Genomic DNA, 19,844 nt, shown 5'->3' with positions numbered 1-19,844 from the left:
AGAAAGGGCTTGGTGAGAATGTAGGATATAGATTTCTTGTTCACCAAGGTGGAAAATCTTAATTAATGACAGTTTTACAGTGTCTATAGGCTCTTGTCTATATGATAAAAAGCTCAATGCATGCAGCATCAAAAGCATTTTTTTTTCTGAAAGAGGCTTTGTAGAAAGAAATAACATACCCTTTTTTTGCTTACCTTTAGAGTGTGCATCTCAATAAGAGTACATGGAAGACTGACAGTGCCAACTCGTGTTCTTGTGAGGTACTTCTATTGTGGATAACTTAAGGGCTTTAGGGGCTGATGTAAGGATAGGCACAGTGCAAACAATTGCGGCAGCAAAATCCAAATTGCCTAGCGGAGAGCAATTATTTTGAGACAAGGGAATCGCATCCAAAAATATTAAACATGTTTAAACTCTGCGAGCCAACTGAAATCGATTGACCATTCCTGTAAAATCGCATCGAAAAGCATAACACACTGTCCAATGCGACTGAAAAATTGCGTCACTATTAATCGTATCGGTCAGTGTGCCCAGTGAGGTGGGTTAGGAGTACAGAGAGCAGCAGGTGCTGTATGGGATTTTTGGAGCACATCCACATCACAGCTGACACTGGGAGATGCAAGCAGAGAGGACAATCCATCCCAAACAAAGTGACCCTGGGTTAAATATACAGGGTCTTCTCCGTCTTGCCCTTCTCCTCAACAAGAGCCAAGCATTGCCGCATCAAGAAGTGCACCACAGCAGCCATCCTGAGGCCAATGACAGGTCTGAAGGTGTGTGGTTTTCTATAGCTCATAGTTACTCGCTTCTACAATGGTTTGCACCTTGTCAAAGGAGGTGCAGAGTTTTTGAAGGGTCAGAAATTGCTCAAGTGGAAGGCAAAAACATCTCATTATAATGTTTGCGCTTGCTTAGTATTCCAGATCCCAGCTGAATTCCATGTTCTTTTCTTCATTTCAATACATTTTAATATCCTTTAAATGGATTAATGGTGGCAAAGTGCTAATTTGATAGCAGGTGCAGAACGGCAGGTGAAAACCATTCTTTACATACGCAGCACTTTTAGTGACTGCTAAAGTCCCACTTTACACCAGCTAAACGTGTTTTTTGGCAGCAATATGGGTGTTTTGCAGCCGCAAATCACTTTACACATATCCTTACATCGGCCCCTAAGTCTTAAGTGCTGTCTCAAAGAACATTTGTGCCACTATAAACAAACACTGGAAGGATAACGGAAGACATGGCTGTGTGTGGTACATTGGAATGACTCAAAATGCAGTTCTCATTTATCATTCCTGAAAAATGGGGACACACATAATGATATAGTCAACTTGCACAACTATGGTACAACACCAGTCTATTTAATTAAGGCACAACAAGGATATGATTCTATAAAGATTGATGAGTGTTTTAAACCTTAGGAAAATAAGCGTGTTATTAGAGACTTAACAGATCCATTTACAAGACATTTTAACCAGGGTTTTAAGTACATTGTGCAAACACTGTATGTAGACAGAGCTGGTGATGGGTTGCTGATAAGGCAGGATTGCAGGACTTGGCTCTCAGAGAAGTATTGGTCAGTCATCAGTTCAGTAAAAGGGATCACACATCTCTGTTCCTAATAGACATGTCTCCTTGATGCAGCAAAGTAATTACTTTGGACTTGACACATCTCTGTTGGTCGTAAGGCTTTATCACACTTGGATAATGATAATGACAACCTCTCTCATCTCAGCTGCATTTATTTTAATGTTTGCAAACTCATCATCTGGTTTAGTCTTGGCCAAGTTACCTTTGATTGGAGAAATGTACTAACTCATTGTTCTCTCAGCAATTTCTTTTGTTTTGTTTTTAGTAATTAAAAACAGTACTGAGGTTCCACAGTGGGATTGTTAATTAAATGAATGTACAATACGCGTTGCCCCCTTCGAACATTTTAAAACTTCAAGTTAAAGACATCAGTTAAATGGTCAGTGGAATGTTTCAGATTAATCAAGCTCCTATGATTGATTATAAGGTAGTTCTGCATCGGGTTGGATACCCGCGGGTCGGGTTCGGGTGAACTTTTTCACGGTTTGCAGTTCGGGTACGGGTCAAAAAATATAATTTTCGGGTCAGACTTGGGTCTGAATTTAATTCACCAAAAACATTTTCTGTCCTTTCAGCGTACTCGTCTGTAACCCTTTCCCAAATAATGTATTAGAAGGTAAATGTACTGGTATTTCCTGCACTAACAGGAGGATATTAGGGAGGAGTCAGCTGACTAAGCAATGTTCTCAGTTTGTATTGCTGCTTGTTTGATACGTCGCAAGATCCTTTTATCATGTCTGCTTGGTTATATTAAAAATGCCTTTGGACGAGATGAAACAAAAGATAGCGCAGGGTTTATATCATGCAGTGGATAATAGTTTTATAAATCAGAAGTGTGGAATTCTTTTGGAATCACGAATGAAAATAATGAACATGTGACTGGATTCATTGCTTGTAAAACCTTTTGTGTTTGTGTATGACAGCCACAAAACTTCTTTCAAACTTCTTCCAAACCTCAATGCAGGGGTTACCAGGGTGATTACAATTATAAACAAAAAGAAATAACTAGAGTCAGTAGTGATTGTCTGTTGTATGCCATACACAAGCAACAGTAAAAGACCATAAAAAAAAAATCTGCTTGTTACCTTTCAATAAAGTATCACAAAATCTCCAGTTGTGATAGAGTTCTGATTTCCCCTGAGAGGTGATGCCTCTCAGATGTGTGTCTGTGTGGCATGTTTCTGGCAGTTTCCACATATTGCTTTTCTCGGTAATATTGTTCGCAGAAGCCCAGTGTGGCGGCTTTCCAAAACTTCATAAACTTTTCATTCATTTTCCAAATCTACAGTAGGTGCAGCAATAGAACAGAGAATCAGGCTTCTATAAAATATCTCACCTTCCTTATTACTGTAGATGCTATCATGTTATTTGTAGTATGAACTCTCATATAACAACACCAATACTCACAATGATATTAAATATGGGGCATATTTTGCAAAGTGCGAAGCTAAAAGGAAACCTTCTGAGTGGAATAAAACAATTTTAATAGTAAAGGATGAGCAAGGCACACCTGGAAGGAGCAGTTCAATTATTGTGCTGGCTTCAAAATGGGCCCCGGATTCTGATGGAACAGCACTTAAATGTTTTGACAAAAGGGTGTTATTGTAACTACTCCAGAATTCAATGACGTGCAATAATTCCAGTGAATGTAAGGCTTAAATGAAATCTAAAAATCAAACTTATGAAGCCTCAATTTGTGCTGTGAACGTGACTATAAAAATCTATTTATTTTATATGTAGGGGGATATTTTGGAATCTCTCTTGATCTACCCTGTGGAATCTGCATTATCCATAACAGCTTTTATAGATAGACTCCCAAAACATCCTTGCTGTGGGTTTTTAATGTATTTATTTAAACATTTTAAAAAATGCTGTTTCAAACACTATCCAAAATGATTTCAGTTTGGAACAGATTTAAGGCACAAACTGTGATGTTTGTGGTCTTTCATTGCTTCCTGATATCTGGCAGCCTTAAGTTATCTTTTGGTTCAGTGCAGGGACACTGTGTCATTACTAAGTGGGGTTCTTTTCCTGTTTTGCAGGTGATTCTCATCCTGACGAAGCTCTATGACTTTAACCTGGGAAGTGTCACTGAGAGCTCTTTGTGGAGGTAAGATCAAAGTCCAGCAAGTGCAATAAAGTACGATCTACTCTCGAGACAGAAGTAGATTTTGAAACTGTCACAGACACCGCAGGTCCTGTCAAAGGCGGCACTCGGTATGGCTTCAACATCTGTTGTAGCTTTTTAAAAAGGTTTTAAGCAGAGTAACATTGCAATGCATAGTGATATGCAGAATTGTGAAATGTCTATGGAACTGAATTACTGAAGGTGCAGTCCATGTACAATTCACAGTCAACGATACCATGACATATTGAATCCCAAATTAACAAGTGAACAGTGTATAAGATAGGTAAAAAAGGTATTACAATCTCCCTTGTTGTTATATATGTTTTACAATGCTACTTCATTACAGGCCAAAATATAAAGCATGGGGGACTAGAAATCCACCTGTATCAATGTGCATTACCATGTATAGAGCTAACACAGCAAAAAAGAATGTGCACTACTTTCTCTGGAGGATGGCACAATGTTTCCATGTATATTGTTGTGCTAGGGATCCCAGTGTGGACAGTGGAAGTTGGAATGATTGTATACACAATGGAACTCTCTAATACACTGGTATGTTTTTCTGTCACTCTGCAGCAGAGTCTTGTCATTGGTAGCACCAACTTCATTACATCAGGGGTCTACTCAATTGCATCAACTTGATCAGAGCACTGACTTTGAATTTCCTGGGCTGTTTTAGTGTATGTGCTTTTGAATTGAATTAGCCAGAGCCAAGACTTTCAACCTGCGTTGGACATCAGGATAAAACCTCTTTTCATGAGATATTTATGTAAAAATACTGTATATGCATAGGCCATCTTGTATACATCTTATATAAAGCAATGCATATCCAGCAGTACAGTATAACTTATACAATAAATCATTTTTTACTTAACAGACGAGAGCGCCCCACACAACTACCCCCTTCTAGCGCACATCATGTTCCTTCGAGGCTTGCATTCAAAGCTCTGACCAAGCCCAACCTTAGCAGTCTTAGCAGATCATTGCTGTCGGGTTAGAAGCAAATCATTTGTGCCTTACCATAGATCTGTGTACCTGCCTTTTAAAGGATAACGTGAAGAAATAAATAGTGTAATGTTTAATTCCACCCATGTGCACTGGACTGAAAGATAAGCACTCAAGGTAAAGTATATTTCAGGCCTGTGGACGCTTTTACATACATTAAAGAATTACATCTTTTGAAAACTTTTCAAAGCACAGTGGCCACGCAGCTAGATAATAAGGTTATTAAGCAGGATTTGACAAGGCTCAGGTCCATAGGCACCATGCCCAGTGCTATGAGTTTTTTGCCAGTCTGGGCAGAGGCAAGATCAAATGAATTCATTCTACATGCTCAGTCACTCACTCAATCTTACAGTTACCATGCTGCTTGATGGGGTGGTGTTACATGGGGTCAACAGGGTGATATGAATCCTATTGTTGCTTAGCGAGCTGGTAATGTGTGTTTGTCCTTTCTGTCTGGACAGACAGAAAGCCAGCCCACATGAATCTAGATTGTCACAGAACTTGAAAAAGACGACTGGGTGAAACCCTTTTTATGAACATTTCTCACTGAATTTCGGGGCTAGCCCAGGCGAGTCTAGTTTTTCGTCCAACGCTTCAGAATCGATGCTGGGCGAATTTGGTTCACCCATGCCATTAATTTGGGCGAGTCTAGTTTCGTCCAAAGCTTCAACATCGATTTTTCCAAACAGTACATTAGAGGTAGCCTACCTTTTCCTGCAACGGAACTTTCCACAGCGACACATTTTTCGGTTGATCATTTTATTTTGCATCTCCATACTTGAATATGTAGAATATCTCTTTCATACACGTATGTGGATTTATTATTAATTGATTTACTACGTCACAACGTTCGCCCGCTTGGATTCGCTTACATACATTACCAAACTCTACCTATTTCATGGCCGTGAAAAACGTCACATGGACCGTGAAATTCATTCTTCATTGTGAAAACTGTCTATTTTGTGTACTTTTACCCTGCACTTAAATCCAATGAAGTTATGTGTATCGGTCCAGGTTCCTGATGTGATTATAAGCTTGTTTCTTCAAAAAGAAAACTGGACAGGATTTATTGATTGACACTTAACAGCAGCCAATAACCACTTTGGGCGATCCTCACTGACTGGTAGATATGGGCATCCGGGGCGGGTTTAGTATCCTAGGAGATCTCAACTGGTATTGTTAAGCGAGTGTCCAAAATGAATTAAAAAAATAAAATAAAAAACTACTATAATTACTGCAGCGGATCGTGTACAAAAATTTCGCATTCTACATGGTGATGGTGGGAAACTATTTTGTACAACCTGCATTGTTTCATAGCATCACATACGTCGAGCTAAGATCCAGCGACATTTAGACAGCAATGAAAAATGAAAAAGCTGCAATAATTGTAGTTTTCTTTTTTTATTCATTTAGTGCATTGCTTCAAAACATTAGAAAAGGTTAAAAAAAAAAACAGCACATGACAATATAGTAATGTTAAATATTATTAGTTTTGCTCAAGACAGACCGCTACAAATGGGACTGATTTAAAACAAAATAATATGTATAAAATAAATTAATAAAGCAGGTGACTCTTGATCTCTGCATCATCATCCTGTATTTGTTCACAGAAGCATATTCTCAGTGACTTTTAGAAGCAACAACACAGATTATGTTCTTGACAAGTTAATATATACAAGACAAGTTTTTAATTTCATGGAATATTCAAGTTCATTAATATATTATCGATAGATAATTCGATTATTATCGTTATCGTTACAAGCCTACTACTTACCATATTTTTTTTTTTAACGGCACGGTTGAAAATAACTTTTTTATTAGTTTATTGTGATGGCTAGGCCTCTCAATAAGTGTTGTAGACTGGCGGTATCTTCAAAAACACAAAAGCAGTTTTGAAACTTTAGACGTTATTAGTGGTTCTTAACTCTTTAAGTCTTTCCACAATTTGGCAATCACAAGAACAACCATAAGCAGGCACTGAAACAAAAACTGAAAGTAGGACGTTTTAATTTCCCAGTATCACATCTGTGTGCCTACTTAACAGTAGGCCTGTTTACCAAAGGCAATTTGGAATGAGCAAACCCGGTTCCACTCCTAGCAGAGGATAACTAAGCTTAGGCACAGGTCCTAAAAAGTACTCTGCAGCAGGTTTGGCCCTAGGGAAGGCACTGTAAATCCTTATACTTACAACACAGAAAGAGTGTCCCATAAATGCTGCAAGGGAAAACCTAAGCAGCGAATGTTGCCAAGCTGCTGAACCTTGCAGGCTGAAGTTCAGCTTGACTGGTCTTCAATTTATCTGGAGGGGTTCCTGTGGTGCTGTTAGTTGAACTAACCCAGGATGATTTATCTCCCTAGCCCATGGGAGTAAAAGGGACAATGTAGCTGTCATTTTGGTTTCCCAGACAAGATCTGCAACTTTACTGTTTTTTATAGCTTTTAAATATCTGTAAACTTAGCAAAGTTTCCATGCTGTTTATTTAACATACATTGTACTATATGTACATTGTAATATTACATCCCTTGACAAGTACAATCTAGATCTTCTATTATGTCATTACTGCAGCTTGTATTGACTCACTAAAGCCTCTCAGTTGTATTGTGCCCTCTGTGCTTCTCGATACGCTGATCTGTAAATGTGTCATATTTGTGGAGGGCAAGACAGAAACAGACTAAAACCACATGTAAACAGATTAAAACGTCATATACATCATATTAATGAAATTCATTTCTACTGTGCAGTTGATCAAATGTAGCACAACTTATGCTTGAAATAATAGTTCTCTTTAGATGGTTGATAACTGTTGATAAAAGCAATAAGGTTACACTTTGTGAGCTGTATAAAGATATAACAGTGAATCCTTGTGTATTTTCCCTACTCTATTGTGCTTGAACACCATAGTCTAATTATTGTATGTCTATCCAAAGAAGCTCTACCATAACACAAGCAGCTACAAGCACATGTTCTGTTCATTAAGCTTCCCCAATCTCAGATTTAATTATCTATCATTTATTTTAATTTTTACAAGTAGTCTGTGCTTTGCAGCATAAACAACAACCTTAAAAAAGGTAGGCTTTCTGTGACATTCTGATTACATTGTTAAAGTAATGATACCATTGTATGTAATCCCAAAAGACTGGAGATTTATGTCACAGATAATTGCAATTAGAATGGCGATTTGCAGACGTGGTTTTATTAAATCCAGCTTGCTACCTTGCTAAATAAGACAGGCTCCTCCATTGTCAGGTGTCTTTAAAGGTCCTAAAGCAGGCTTCTTGAGGACTTTGTCAGAAGCTAAAAGCCTTTTTTTTATTAAATGTGTTGTTTCCATATAGCAGTCTTTAATTAACTGTGTGGACAGCACTATACTTTTATTAAATGAGCAGACGAGTCATTACCATATATAGCAGTCTTTAATGGACAGCACTATTCTGGAATGGCCTCACATTTAACCCTTACAGTAGCCCTGCTGAAGAGCCAGTATTGAACTGCCAGCACACATACGGGTTGATAGTGCCGACTTCTTATCATTTCACATCCTGTGCTACAGGGAATTTCCCTCCAATATCCCCTCTATCCCCTCTGGCATAAGTTTAGACAATAAATACAAACACTGACTTCAGAACGGGTAAATCAAAGCATTCTCTTTCCAAGGACAGGTGATGGTCAGATGGATAAATAAATAGGATCAACAGTTGCAGTCTCAGTTGAAGCAGCGAATCCAAAAACAAATATCTAAGAACCTCAGGGAGCTTGTAACTGTCTTCACCGAGAAGCGGTTTGGTATAGGATTGATATATTTCATTTAATTGTATCATGTCCTTTTCAGTCGAAGGAACACATACGCAAGCACAGGCAGAAAAAAAAGGTTTTATATAAAACTAGTCACAACCGAATCCTAATACAACAGACTGTGGGTTTGATGTCTGCATGCAGCGTTTCAGGGAATTCAATTTAAGATTTTTATTATCTCTCATGAGCGATACATAACTCAGTTCCCTTCTCTAGCAGTCGCAATAGCAGAATCAGTCCTATACACATAAGCGTTGGAAATACCGTCTCTACATCGATAACATAATAAAGGAGGAATGGAGCAACACAACATGAGTCCTGCATTTACATCGAACTCCCTCTCTCTCCACCCTCTTATTGGACCTTTAGTCTCACAGACAAGGCACTGTCAGTCACCTGCCATTTTTTATGCAAACAGCTATTACTTATTTTTGTTGAAATATAATTTAAAGTCTAGACGAGGCATTTTTAGTACACTACAATGGATGCTTTTAATAAATTGCTAGTGAACAGGGTCGGGTTACCGACTGGTTGGGATGAGTGTGTCTAAAGCATGTGTGAAATAATAACAAATAATTGCTTACGGAGTGGAATAGGGTACAGCACCCAGTGCCAGTTGTTTACTTCTACCTTCCCTATACCTACTTATACTCCTTTTTCCTTTGCTTCATGTTAAAGACACTTCATTTGATCGTATTGTGAAACATCTTCTACATCTCATTTCAAAGCTTTTCAAAAATGGATCACAGGTGAGACTTAATGAATCTGTTGAATAAGACTCTTGAAAAGAAGTATACAACAAAATGCCGGGATGTGAATATAAATAGAATAAAACATTGCTGTCATCTTTTCTGTTAGGAAAACGTTGATATCATAATATTTCTACTGCAGTGAAAGATACCACGTGCCAGTATTAGTTTTCTAACACTTGTAAAACAAATTCACCACTCAGGTTCGTTGCCCCTTTAAAACCACGACACAACACACAGAAATTAGAGGTTCAGCGCTTACGCACACTTTTAATAATACAAACAAAACAAAAACCTAACTCCGTTTTGGAGCGCTGACTATACACGAAAAGTCCCTGCCTAACTTGCAGGACGGCTAAGCCGTTTACCTGCCACCACAACACAAACACACAGGTTCACAAAGATCACTTTTTTTTCAGACTACGCGGAAGCAGAGCACCTCATCTGCCTTCTTCTACACAGCAGCCCCTGAATAAACGGACTGCTCCCCCTTTTATACCCTGCACCTGGCTCTAATTTAATAATAAGCACCAGTTGCAGGCGATAATTAAGCAATGAAACAATTAACAAATTAAATTAAACAATACAGTAAAACAATTAAACAATAAACCAAAACAATTAAACTAAACAAATGTGCATTCTGCACATTTTTTCCTCCAGGGAGGCTTTAACCCCCTCCCTGCTGTCTCACACACTATAATGACAAACAAACAAAGAAATACTTACTGAGGTCCTCAGTTGAATTGTATTTGTTTCTCACATTGTGTGTTTAAATTTATTACCAAATGTAATTTTCGGAAAATGTTTAGAAACAGCATTTGCCAACATCAAATATTACATCAGTTCCTGTTTCAAGTTGTTGCATCCTGAATTCTGCAACAGCATGACATGCGGGTATCTGGGACTCAACATTATTAATAAAATAACTTGGGAATTATGCAGTGATAGACACTGTATCTTGCATATGTCTACCTGTTGTATTAGAAAAGTCTGTATAATTAGCCTTCTGTATGTAATAAAAAACAAACAAATCAAAGAATAATGAATGAGCCAGATGTACCATCTGGCTCATTCATTATTCTAATGTAAGGCCACTGGAGTTATCCATTACAGAATAAAGATTTGGTATGTTATTTGATACAATAAATGTAACATGTTCTTTTCTTTTTTTGTTTAAGGAAGTACTGACAGCATGTCATAATCAATATTTTAAAAGGTTTGCTTCTGAACAAACTAAGTTGTTTAGTGGCTTCCTTGACCATTGGCACTTATCAGGGTAAAACCGCATGGCAATGCCCCACGATGTTCTTCCTACTGTGAGAGGGTGGCAGTTTACTGATGCATAAGGTCTTGTTGCAGATTAGATGGAAATAGCGGTATCCCCAGTTGCAAAAAGGCTTTTGGAATTGAAATGAATGATTAATAATTGGATTTGTGAGGCAGAACTTATTTGCAATTCCTTAGTGGTAATTTCATGTTATTATTATTATTATTATTATTATTATTATTATTATTATTATTATTATTATTACACAATCAGAAAATTAGACTGTTTAGGTCAAGACATTTATAAGCAAGATATACTATTTTTTTTATGTAGGTTTTGTTTTACTTGCCTTTTACATCTGGAATTCTGACTTTGGAAACCTGTGATATAAATGAATACATTGTGTGTGGGATCTGCTATTGTTATACAACATCTCAGGCAGTTTGGACGTGAGGGCTGTGAGGAAAACAGTAAGCGACATCCTCCTACGCACTTATTATAAATCACAAAAATTACGATTGTTCTACTAAACGCAAAACACATTTATTGTTTAACTTTAGAATTGTGTCATATGTTCTATGCACGGGATTACATCTATACACAAGATAAGAAGTACTGCAATGTTTTTTTACTAATCCCTCAATCCCTCACAGTGATTGGTTGATACTGTATCTCACGGGTGCAATCGTGCAGTCTAAATGTAGAGTGAGAACTTATCATACGAATACTGTCATGTTGTGCTGTAGGGCTAAATTTGAGATTAGCTTCATATTAGCATGATGAAAACGGTGTACATGTAGTTTACAATTCAATGTGACAAGTTCCCATTCAGAATGATATTTCTCATGATGTTATGCAAATGAAGGAGGAGCTTTGAAGATGAATATGGGGTCATAATAAATTAGGTTTTCACACTGCATTCTAAATAAGACTTTACATGAGTTATTCAGCAGGAGAATGTGAAACTAGCAAAGTACAAGACTCATGGTCATTAGCTGTGATGCATGTAATAAGCTATCGTGCTCAATTTTAATGATTAAAACAACTGGATAACTGTGACAGAGAGTGAGTGAATCCAAGTCGTAAATCTCCCTTCGACCTGTGAGGGCGTTGTATAACAGGAACAGTGTGCCCCGGCCTGGATGGGTTGGCAATTCATTTTCGGGAAAGTCGGAAGTCGGCCATCCAGAAAGGGGGTGGAGTCACAATACCAGAAGTCATCGCCTTAATGTGGTAGGCGATGTGGCAATCGCGGATTGGAGGAAAAGTGATTGCACTCGCTACTGAAGGGGGCGTGACTGAGGGTATAAACTAACCACGAGTGTTCTGTGTTGTTTTGTCTGTCTATTAAATTGTCACGTTTGTCATTTATAGACGGCTAATATATCCGGGAGCTGTCGCTTAAAGCCAGCACCAACCCCGGACTACACTTCACTACTGTTGTCACCGTTATTGTGTAAATTCACCACTTACACTAGGAGCCTCACTATTGGACTTGTGATTGTGTGTGTGTGTGTGTATAAAGTGTGTGTTAATATTATTATTTTGGGACTGAACCCTGTGCTGATTTTTTAAAATATTGCAGTCTGGTCCACCAAAATAAAAATATCCCAACAATATACATGCCATTTTAATATTATTGATGTGTTTGCTTAAAGTCTTCTGGAATAGTAGTTTATCTGGTACACGCTGAAAGGTGTTTCCAATCAGCAGAAATGAGGACGAAAACGACAACTTCTCAACAGCATGGTGGCTTTGTATTTAACTTTCTGTCAAGTTTTAAAATTTGTCCTACCGTTATGAAGGATTTTTTTGTTTTTTTCTGGTCACTTTGTATTCAAAATCTCCTTCAGAATATTGAATACAAAGCCAAATTATGCAATTTCCATTATTCAACACTTCACTCATAATCAAGCACACAGTAACAGGGCTTCAGCAGGGGTGGGAGGGCACTGAGCTGCTCCTCCAATTAAAACCAGGGCGTCACCTGTCATTGCTAGTACTGTGGTTATAGAGATAGGAGTTTATAACAAAGACTTGCCTCCTCTGAGGAGCCAGAACTGCTGTTAATATAAGAATATTGAATCAAGGGTTTTGGCTAAAATTTCACTTTTTCTTGCATTTTAGACAATATTTGTATTGAACAATCTATCTATCTATCTATCTATCTATCTATCTATCTATCTATCTATCTATCTATCTATCTATCTGTCTGTATATCTATCTATCTATCTATCTATCTGTCTATCTGTCTATTTAGCAGATTTCTTGGGAAAATTGGGAAATGGAGGAGTCACTGCGAAATTCACCTCTTTAAGGGCCAATGAATAATGGAGAGAAACAAAGAAACTTAATTTAAATGAACTACTGCACACCGCAAGCGACACAAACTATGTATCTTAATTCTGTAGATAGGCTTTTTTTTATTGTATCCCTTCGCCGTCCTGTATGCAAATAAAAAAAAATACAATTTTTTTAAAAAAAATACTCCAAAGCGGTTAACTTTCTTGTTTAAATCAGCCTATCAGTGCTTCGGTACTGTTTTTTTTATGACCTGTACTGTACAGTAGGAGGTGGGGCAAAGTCAATATTGCATTGTTATTTTGATTTAGGTTGCAAAAATATAGTTTTCAACATTAGAGGTAAAATACCATAAATGGACAACAAAGCAAAAAAAGCAAAGTATATTTCGGCCAAGGATGCTTACTTTTTAAACGCAGTAAGAATTGTAGACCCAAATAGACAAGTTTTCTTTCTTTTGACAGTACTAATAAAATAAATTCCTGGATGGGACAAACAACATGACAATGACCATGCTGAATATATGGTCTTTATTAAAGAACGCCAGATGCCCTTGGGTAACCAAGTTTTGGAACTGTTTCTAATCGTTTTCCACATCTTATAACTTGGCAAAGCTTTGCCTTATACTTCCAACCAATTAAGTGGATGCAGAAATGTTATTCTATAACCTACCTGGGAAAAATATGTAAATTCTCTGCAATTTAAGTAGACCCCTACTTATAGCTGACTTATGCAACTTTGATAAATTAGAAAGCTGCCAAGAAATTGCTAGACCTACTGCACACATACTTTGAGCGAACTAATTTGATTATAGGGTAAATGGCACTGCCTTACAACAGCTCAGCCTCAGTGACTAGACAACCCAAATGTGCCTATTAATATAATGGGAAGAAATTGTTAATGAAACAATATTATTTCTGTGACTAATTTTATTTGAATGATTCAGTACATTAAAGTTGTACTGTATATAATAATGTGGAACTCGACTAACAGTTTGCATGGAGCCTATCCTCACCAACAGAGAGTAGTGGAAGAGTTTAACATATCTTAATAGAACTAGGTAACACTTTACATGAAGCGTCTCTAAGTACTGTGTATTTACATAGTAGTTAATTAGTAAATACATGTGTAATTACACACTATTAAAATAATATTATACATAGTTACAATGTACAGTTCGTAATGTGTACATTTTTCTTTTGCATGATATAACCCTAACCCTAACCCTGACTCTAAACCTAACCCTAATCCTTTTCTGATACAATTGTGTACATATATCATGCACAAAGATGTACACGTTAAGTGCATTGCAATTATGCATAATATCATTGTAATTATGTGTAACTACTACCAGCTATTTGGATGATTAAAACTTGATTTTAAGGGACAGGGCTTTCTGTTGACAAAAGAAAAAATAAATGCAGTGGCGAGTCAGGAAGCATCAGTGCTACAGTGCGATGTACCTTTCCTGAATGCAACACTGAGTCTGTGTGAGTGCTTGAGTAATACCTTCTGAAATAAGGTGGCAGGGGGGGATCCTGCAGGCAGAGTGGGGCACTCCAAGCTGCTTCAAGGGAGTGCCCCCTGCTATTCTTTTAATTCACAAAACTCGCCAAAGAAGTTCATTACCAGGATGTGGAATGACATCCTTTCAGATTGTATGAAATGCCTTGTAGGCTTGAAGCCAATGTGAATTTTACAGGTCAGTGGAAACAATAAGGCTGGGATCTTGATTAAAGCAGCAACCGATGACCGATGTGATGTGTGTAGTCTTTATACAAATAAAACAACAGCCCTGTTAACAAGCAATGCAAAACGACTGCAATCCCATCTCCATGCTTTCACGATTGTCTGGATCCCAAATGGATGTTTTCTTTTGTTTCTTCTTTTCAATGCTACAGTAATACAATTACATTCTCTAGAAATCTGTATTGAACCCTGATCTAGGTATATATATATATATATATATATATATATATATATATATATATATATATATATATCATAGAGAACATGTCTTCTTAAAATCCAAACCCTTGTTTTACCCATATGGGATGCCTAGTTGTGATAGAGCTATATGTCAGCATAATGCAATTCTGTACGGTCAATTTACCATTTGTATTAGATTTGTACAATAATAATCATTATCTGAACACTTAAGGAAAGTATGAAGTAACAGCATGGATAATTGAATGAGGCTGAAAACAGTTATTTTTAGTGGCAGATTAGGATTGCACATGCACTATAATGAATCAACAATGCCAGCCTGTAACATTTAGAAGCCTTTTCTTAAACAAATAAAGTTTCCTAATGGCTTCAACATGTCTTTACCAACATTTCGCTTAATGTCTAATTCAGCAGACACTCAACCGATCTTGTCGAGAAGTTTAAATTGAGCGTTTTACATTGCAGCATGACACCACTTTAAAGCATATTGAACTGCTTAGATAACTACACACCAATAAGACTGGCCCTTTAAACGTGTCCGTAAACTTCTCTGTTTAAATTACTACTAATAATGCTTTAGAAAATCCATGAACTCTAAGCTATCAAACCATCTGACAGGTCTGTATCGTTTATCTCTGGCTCATTTTTGTATTGTGTTCAAGTCCATGATTAACCCACCCAGCCTTGTTTCACGCAAACATTGGCTGTACCGTATTTTTATTTACTTGCTTGGTGTTCAGGTACCGATAAATCTGCTTCTGTATACAAGCGTCCAAAGTGATGACTCTGAGACTCACATGTGTGGAGTAGAAAATAGTGAGATCTCCTTGCTTGGTGCAATGCAAATTTTCTGTTTTTCACTTTTCAAGTTGTTTTTTAGTCTAAACTGAATTTCTGAAAAACAGCTCATGTAAAAATGTAGTAATAATAATAATAATAAATGCATAGCACATTAATCCTAAGGATTTTTGTGCACATGCTTTTAATTATCTTATCAAAAGAAGGACTCTGCTCCCCGGTACATTATGTCGATGTACTGTATGCAAACTAAAGTTTATTAGGTATTAAACACATTGCCATTGAATCCTCTAGATCTGACTGAAGAGTAGGTGGGTGCTCTTTGCTTTTCAAACCCTTTGAAATGCTCTTCAGATTAAATCACAAATGGTGCCCTGGTTTGCCAGGTGGCACAGGATCAGATGCACACATATTTCCCTGTGTTTTTCTTTCTCCTTGATTTTGTTTTGGCTTTTGTGACTGATGAGCTGTAACTGTAACAAAGGCAGATCATGTAGAGATGTGTTGGAGTTTTGGTTGGGTTTTCAGGTGCTAGTAGGACAATTGCTAGACAGCTGGTTTCCCAATAGTGTGTGTGGCTGTCTTCTGTAACACAGCCTATCTTTTTGAAAGCTTAGATTTCAATGACTCTTCTGATTTATATGATTGTGTTTTTTTTATTAAACCCTGCATAGCCAGTATAGCCAGCATGGGTTCTTAACCACACTGCCTCTCCTTTCCAGCGAGCTGATTTCAAAAGTGCTGTATTTGGCACAATCTCCTACAGAGAGTAATATTCATATAATGTGTAGCTTAATTGTGTTATTCAGAGGTGAGGACACAGGGTAGACTATAAAAGCAACCATTGTATTGAGTTTGTTTTGATGCTGAATATGTTTTTAATTTACAGACAGCATGGAGGCTTAATGCACTTATTCACAAAGCCAAACACATTCTGTATTGTGACTTTGGGAAACTGTGTATGAAACTTTACTTGTTCAATTAATTCATTAATGTAATATTGTATGTGCAGGTGACTGAACCAAACAACTTTGTATAATATATATATATATATATATATATATATATATATATATATATATATATATATATATATATATATATATAGTAGGACACAATACAAGACCAGTATCCTATTCGGGGATTAACTTCTGTGTGATTATCTTGAACAATAGAGTTCCTGGAGGAATGGTAACTATAGTGGCATGGAGACTGACAAGGGATACAGTCTGTGCGAGCATTAAAGATGTAATAAAGTAACAGCTAGGTTGTCAAGTGTGTGAATGGGACTGCTGGTTCTGCCTGGGGTTATATGTGATTGCTCAGTGCCTCTCCTAATTAAAAACTACATTATCTTTTTTGAGAGCTGAGAACAAACAGAAGAAAACTTGTCTGGAGAGCTCCAGGGTTAGGGTAGAGTTTAAGTCTTGCAGGACTTTTAGATTTATTATCTGCCCTCCTGTAACTTGAAGGTCCTTGTCCCAGGACTGAGGTGGTGGCGGGGTTATCATTCCTCTCCTAACCCCCTCCACACTCTTCCCTGCACAAACGTTGCTTAGAAAAAACTTATGGTATTAGCAGATTTCCATATCTTTGTTAATTATGCAATTATTTGAGATTTGTGGCTCCATTTGTATACATTGTTACAGTGGGTTAAAATGTTCAGAAAATACATACAGTATATATCTTCAGCCTCTGTTTGGCAAGACACAAAGTGATTTATTATTAGATAATCCATCTACAATAGCATTTCATTTTTCAGGAGAAAACAGAAGACTATAATGCATGAATGTTTTTTTTCTTTTTCTTGTGGCTTAAGATAGCTACTGTTTACAGCAAGCAAGATAAGTTGAAAGATAGGAATGCAAACTGCAGTTTTTAAGATGAAGTAAGAGCAGGTAATGATAGTTCAGAGACCGTGTTTTGCTTACCTGTATAGCAGATATAAAATGCATGTACAGTACTGTATCTCCATAGTTAATCTCTACAGTTAAGAGGAAAAATCAGTGAATGCAGCAAAGCTTTCAATAGTTACTGTGGTATATAATGAAATAGAAACATACCAGTGCCAAAGGTACTGAAATTAGAAAAGAACAATATTAACATTTTACATTATTGTTATCCCTAGTTACAGGGTAGTATGTAACCCTTGCTCCAGATTTAACATGTGGCCTCAGACAAGCGTAGATTGAATTGTATAAGTGATGAAATCTCCCTTCCATGCATTTTACAATATGAATACTAGGGAGGATTTATTTTGGAAAATGTCTTCCTACTCACAAGAGGTGATATAGTGAATGCTTCCGTTACATATGCATATTTCACACTTTAGAGTTCGGCATACAGGATATCTGACTTTTCATGAGCAAGGTTTTCAGTGTATCTACTGTAGGAGTTATGGAGTCTGCCTGTCTGTATGTCACTATTAATTGAATCACAATTGTCTTTTGGGGTTAACCAATGTTGTCTGTCTGTCCTTCTAACTGTCTAACTTGTGTGTCACTTGCATTTTTTCATGTCTCTAGGTAACCGCTTGTTCAGTTGCAATGAAACTTTGAGTGGATTTTTTTTAGAAAAAAAATAAAAATAATGAGCCTATCAGAATATGGGGACAGGAAGGCTGTCTATCTGCCCATCCAGTCAAGACAAGCTTTTCCTATTAATGTATTCTATGTGTAGGAACAGAACTTGTTTCACAAACTAAACAGATTCTGCATGTTAATGCAAGGACACTGCCAGCCTGGATGGTTCCTTGAAGCTCCTCAGTTAACAATGAAGGTTAGCTGCAGTGCAAGCCTGTCCCTCCAGGCATCCTTCCCTCTCACCTGTTTATGAGACAGGTAATAATAACAACATGTGGCTGTGGTGAATCATTTCTGACATGTGAATCAAGTGTATTGAACTCTGCAGAGTGGTCTCTTTTCTGAATTTATCTTCTTCTTTCATTTTTCACATTCAGAGACAGAATTACCGTACGAATTGCACTGTTCCGAATGACGCAGCTTTTCTATGCAAATTCAGAGCTTGATCTAAGGAATGTAATTCTCCAAATTGAGTTGCTTAATTGAGGTTTAAACATTCTAAACAAACATTCTTTACCATGCATTGCAGAATACTCCATGGACATTCACAGGGTGCTGTGCTTATTTCACTCATGAAGTTGGCCATAAACAACCCTAATTTAAACAGGCAAGACCAATTCTGCATTCATGAAAAGCATTTGAAAAGCCATATGGCACTATGGCAGCTAGTCAACTGAAAACATCACTGACCTTATTGCACACTGGTGTATGCTGTATTACATCTTAAACACTTACATACTTTCTATCTTGATAAAACATTGACCAGAACAAATAACACCTTTCTCCTTCAAGACAATTTATTTCTGGTTGCATTTTAAGAATCCTAGTATTGAAAATACTGCTGCTTCTTTCAGAATGTGATGTATACTGTACATGACTTGAATTCTGATTCAGAGCTGAAACATAATCCTATTTGCCATTTAAATTTAGGGTCTGAAAGCAAACGGATCAAACAATGAGGTCTATTCAGTTAGTCTAAACAGTGTCTGATCTAACTACAGACACCGTTTAAATATCAAAATGCGACCAAGCTTGGTATTTACCTTACGTTACGCATACACACATTATTAGTGATGTCAGTGTTAACAAAGCCCAAGAAACCTTTTAACTATTTAAACTACAGTATAGTTGAATAATACATCAGCTGAATAGACTCCAATGTGAGTGTGATAATCACGAACAATCTGTGCAGAAGATAAATCTCAAGTTACTATATATTGTCAAGACAGACTTTTTAGAGGGTCTCTTTGCGATGTGATGGCTATAAAGGGAAAGTTCACAGAGGTTCAGTATATTGCTGTTTTTATACTGCCTGGCAGAACAAACAAACATTTTCCCAATCTTAATTTAAATCTTCCGTAAGCCAGAGTTTGCAGTATTTTTAATACGATGGTGATTTTTTCAAAAACAAATTAGATGAAAAGAAAATCCTGTTCATATTTTTTATCTAGTGATTACACTCTTGCCTAGTTAATGCACAGGCTATTTTAAAGGAGGTGTTGATATCTAATGCTGAGTTCCCTTCTTTTGCTTGTCACACTGCATGCCCCAATATATTACAGCTGCTTGTTATTCATATACAAATTGGGGGCCATCATTGGTATTGATGGGAATTCTTAATTTAATAATCAGAATATTTAGCACTTGCACCTACAGCAAAACAATATATATATATATATATATA

The 19,844-nt window shown here is 37.0% G+C and overlaps 1 protein-coding gene across 2 annotated transcripts in view; it reads left to right on the top strand.

Moving 5' to 3' along the window:
* Nucleotides 1-19,844, top strand: part of LOC117414956 (VPS10 domain-containing receptor SorCS3-like) — a 144,118-nt gene that overhangs the window by 34,882 nt on the left and 89,392 nt on the right. For both annotated transcript variants that reach the window (XM_059026120.1, XM_034024822.3), the window contains exon 2: nt 3,633-3,700. In XM_059026120.1, the coding sequence (XP_058882103.1) occupies nt 3,633-3,700 (68 nt within the window). The remainder of the gene's footprint in view (nt 1-3,632; nt 3,701-19,844) is intronic.

This window comes from Acipenser ruthenus, chromosome 7 (genome assembly GCF_902713425.1).
Source record: "Acipenser ruthenus chromosome 7, fAciRut3.2 maternal haplotype, whole genome shotgun sequence".
Lineage (NCBI taxonomy): Eukaryota > Metazoa > Chordata > Actinopteri > Acipenseriformes > Acipenseridae > Acipenser > Acipenser ruthenus.
Note: the sequence above shows the minus strand (reverse complement) of the source record. Positions and strands in the feature narration are given on the sequence as shown.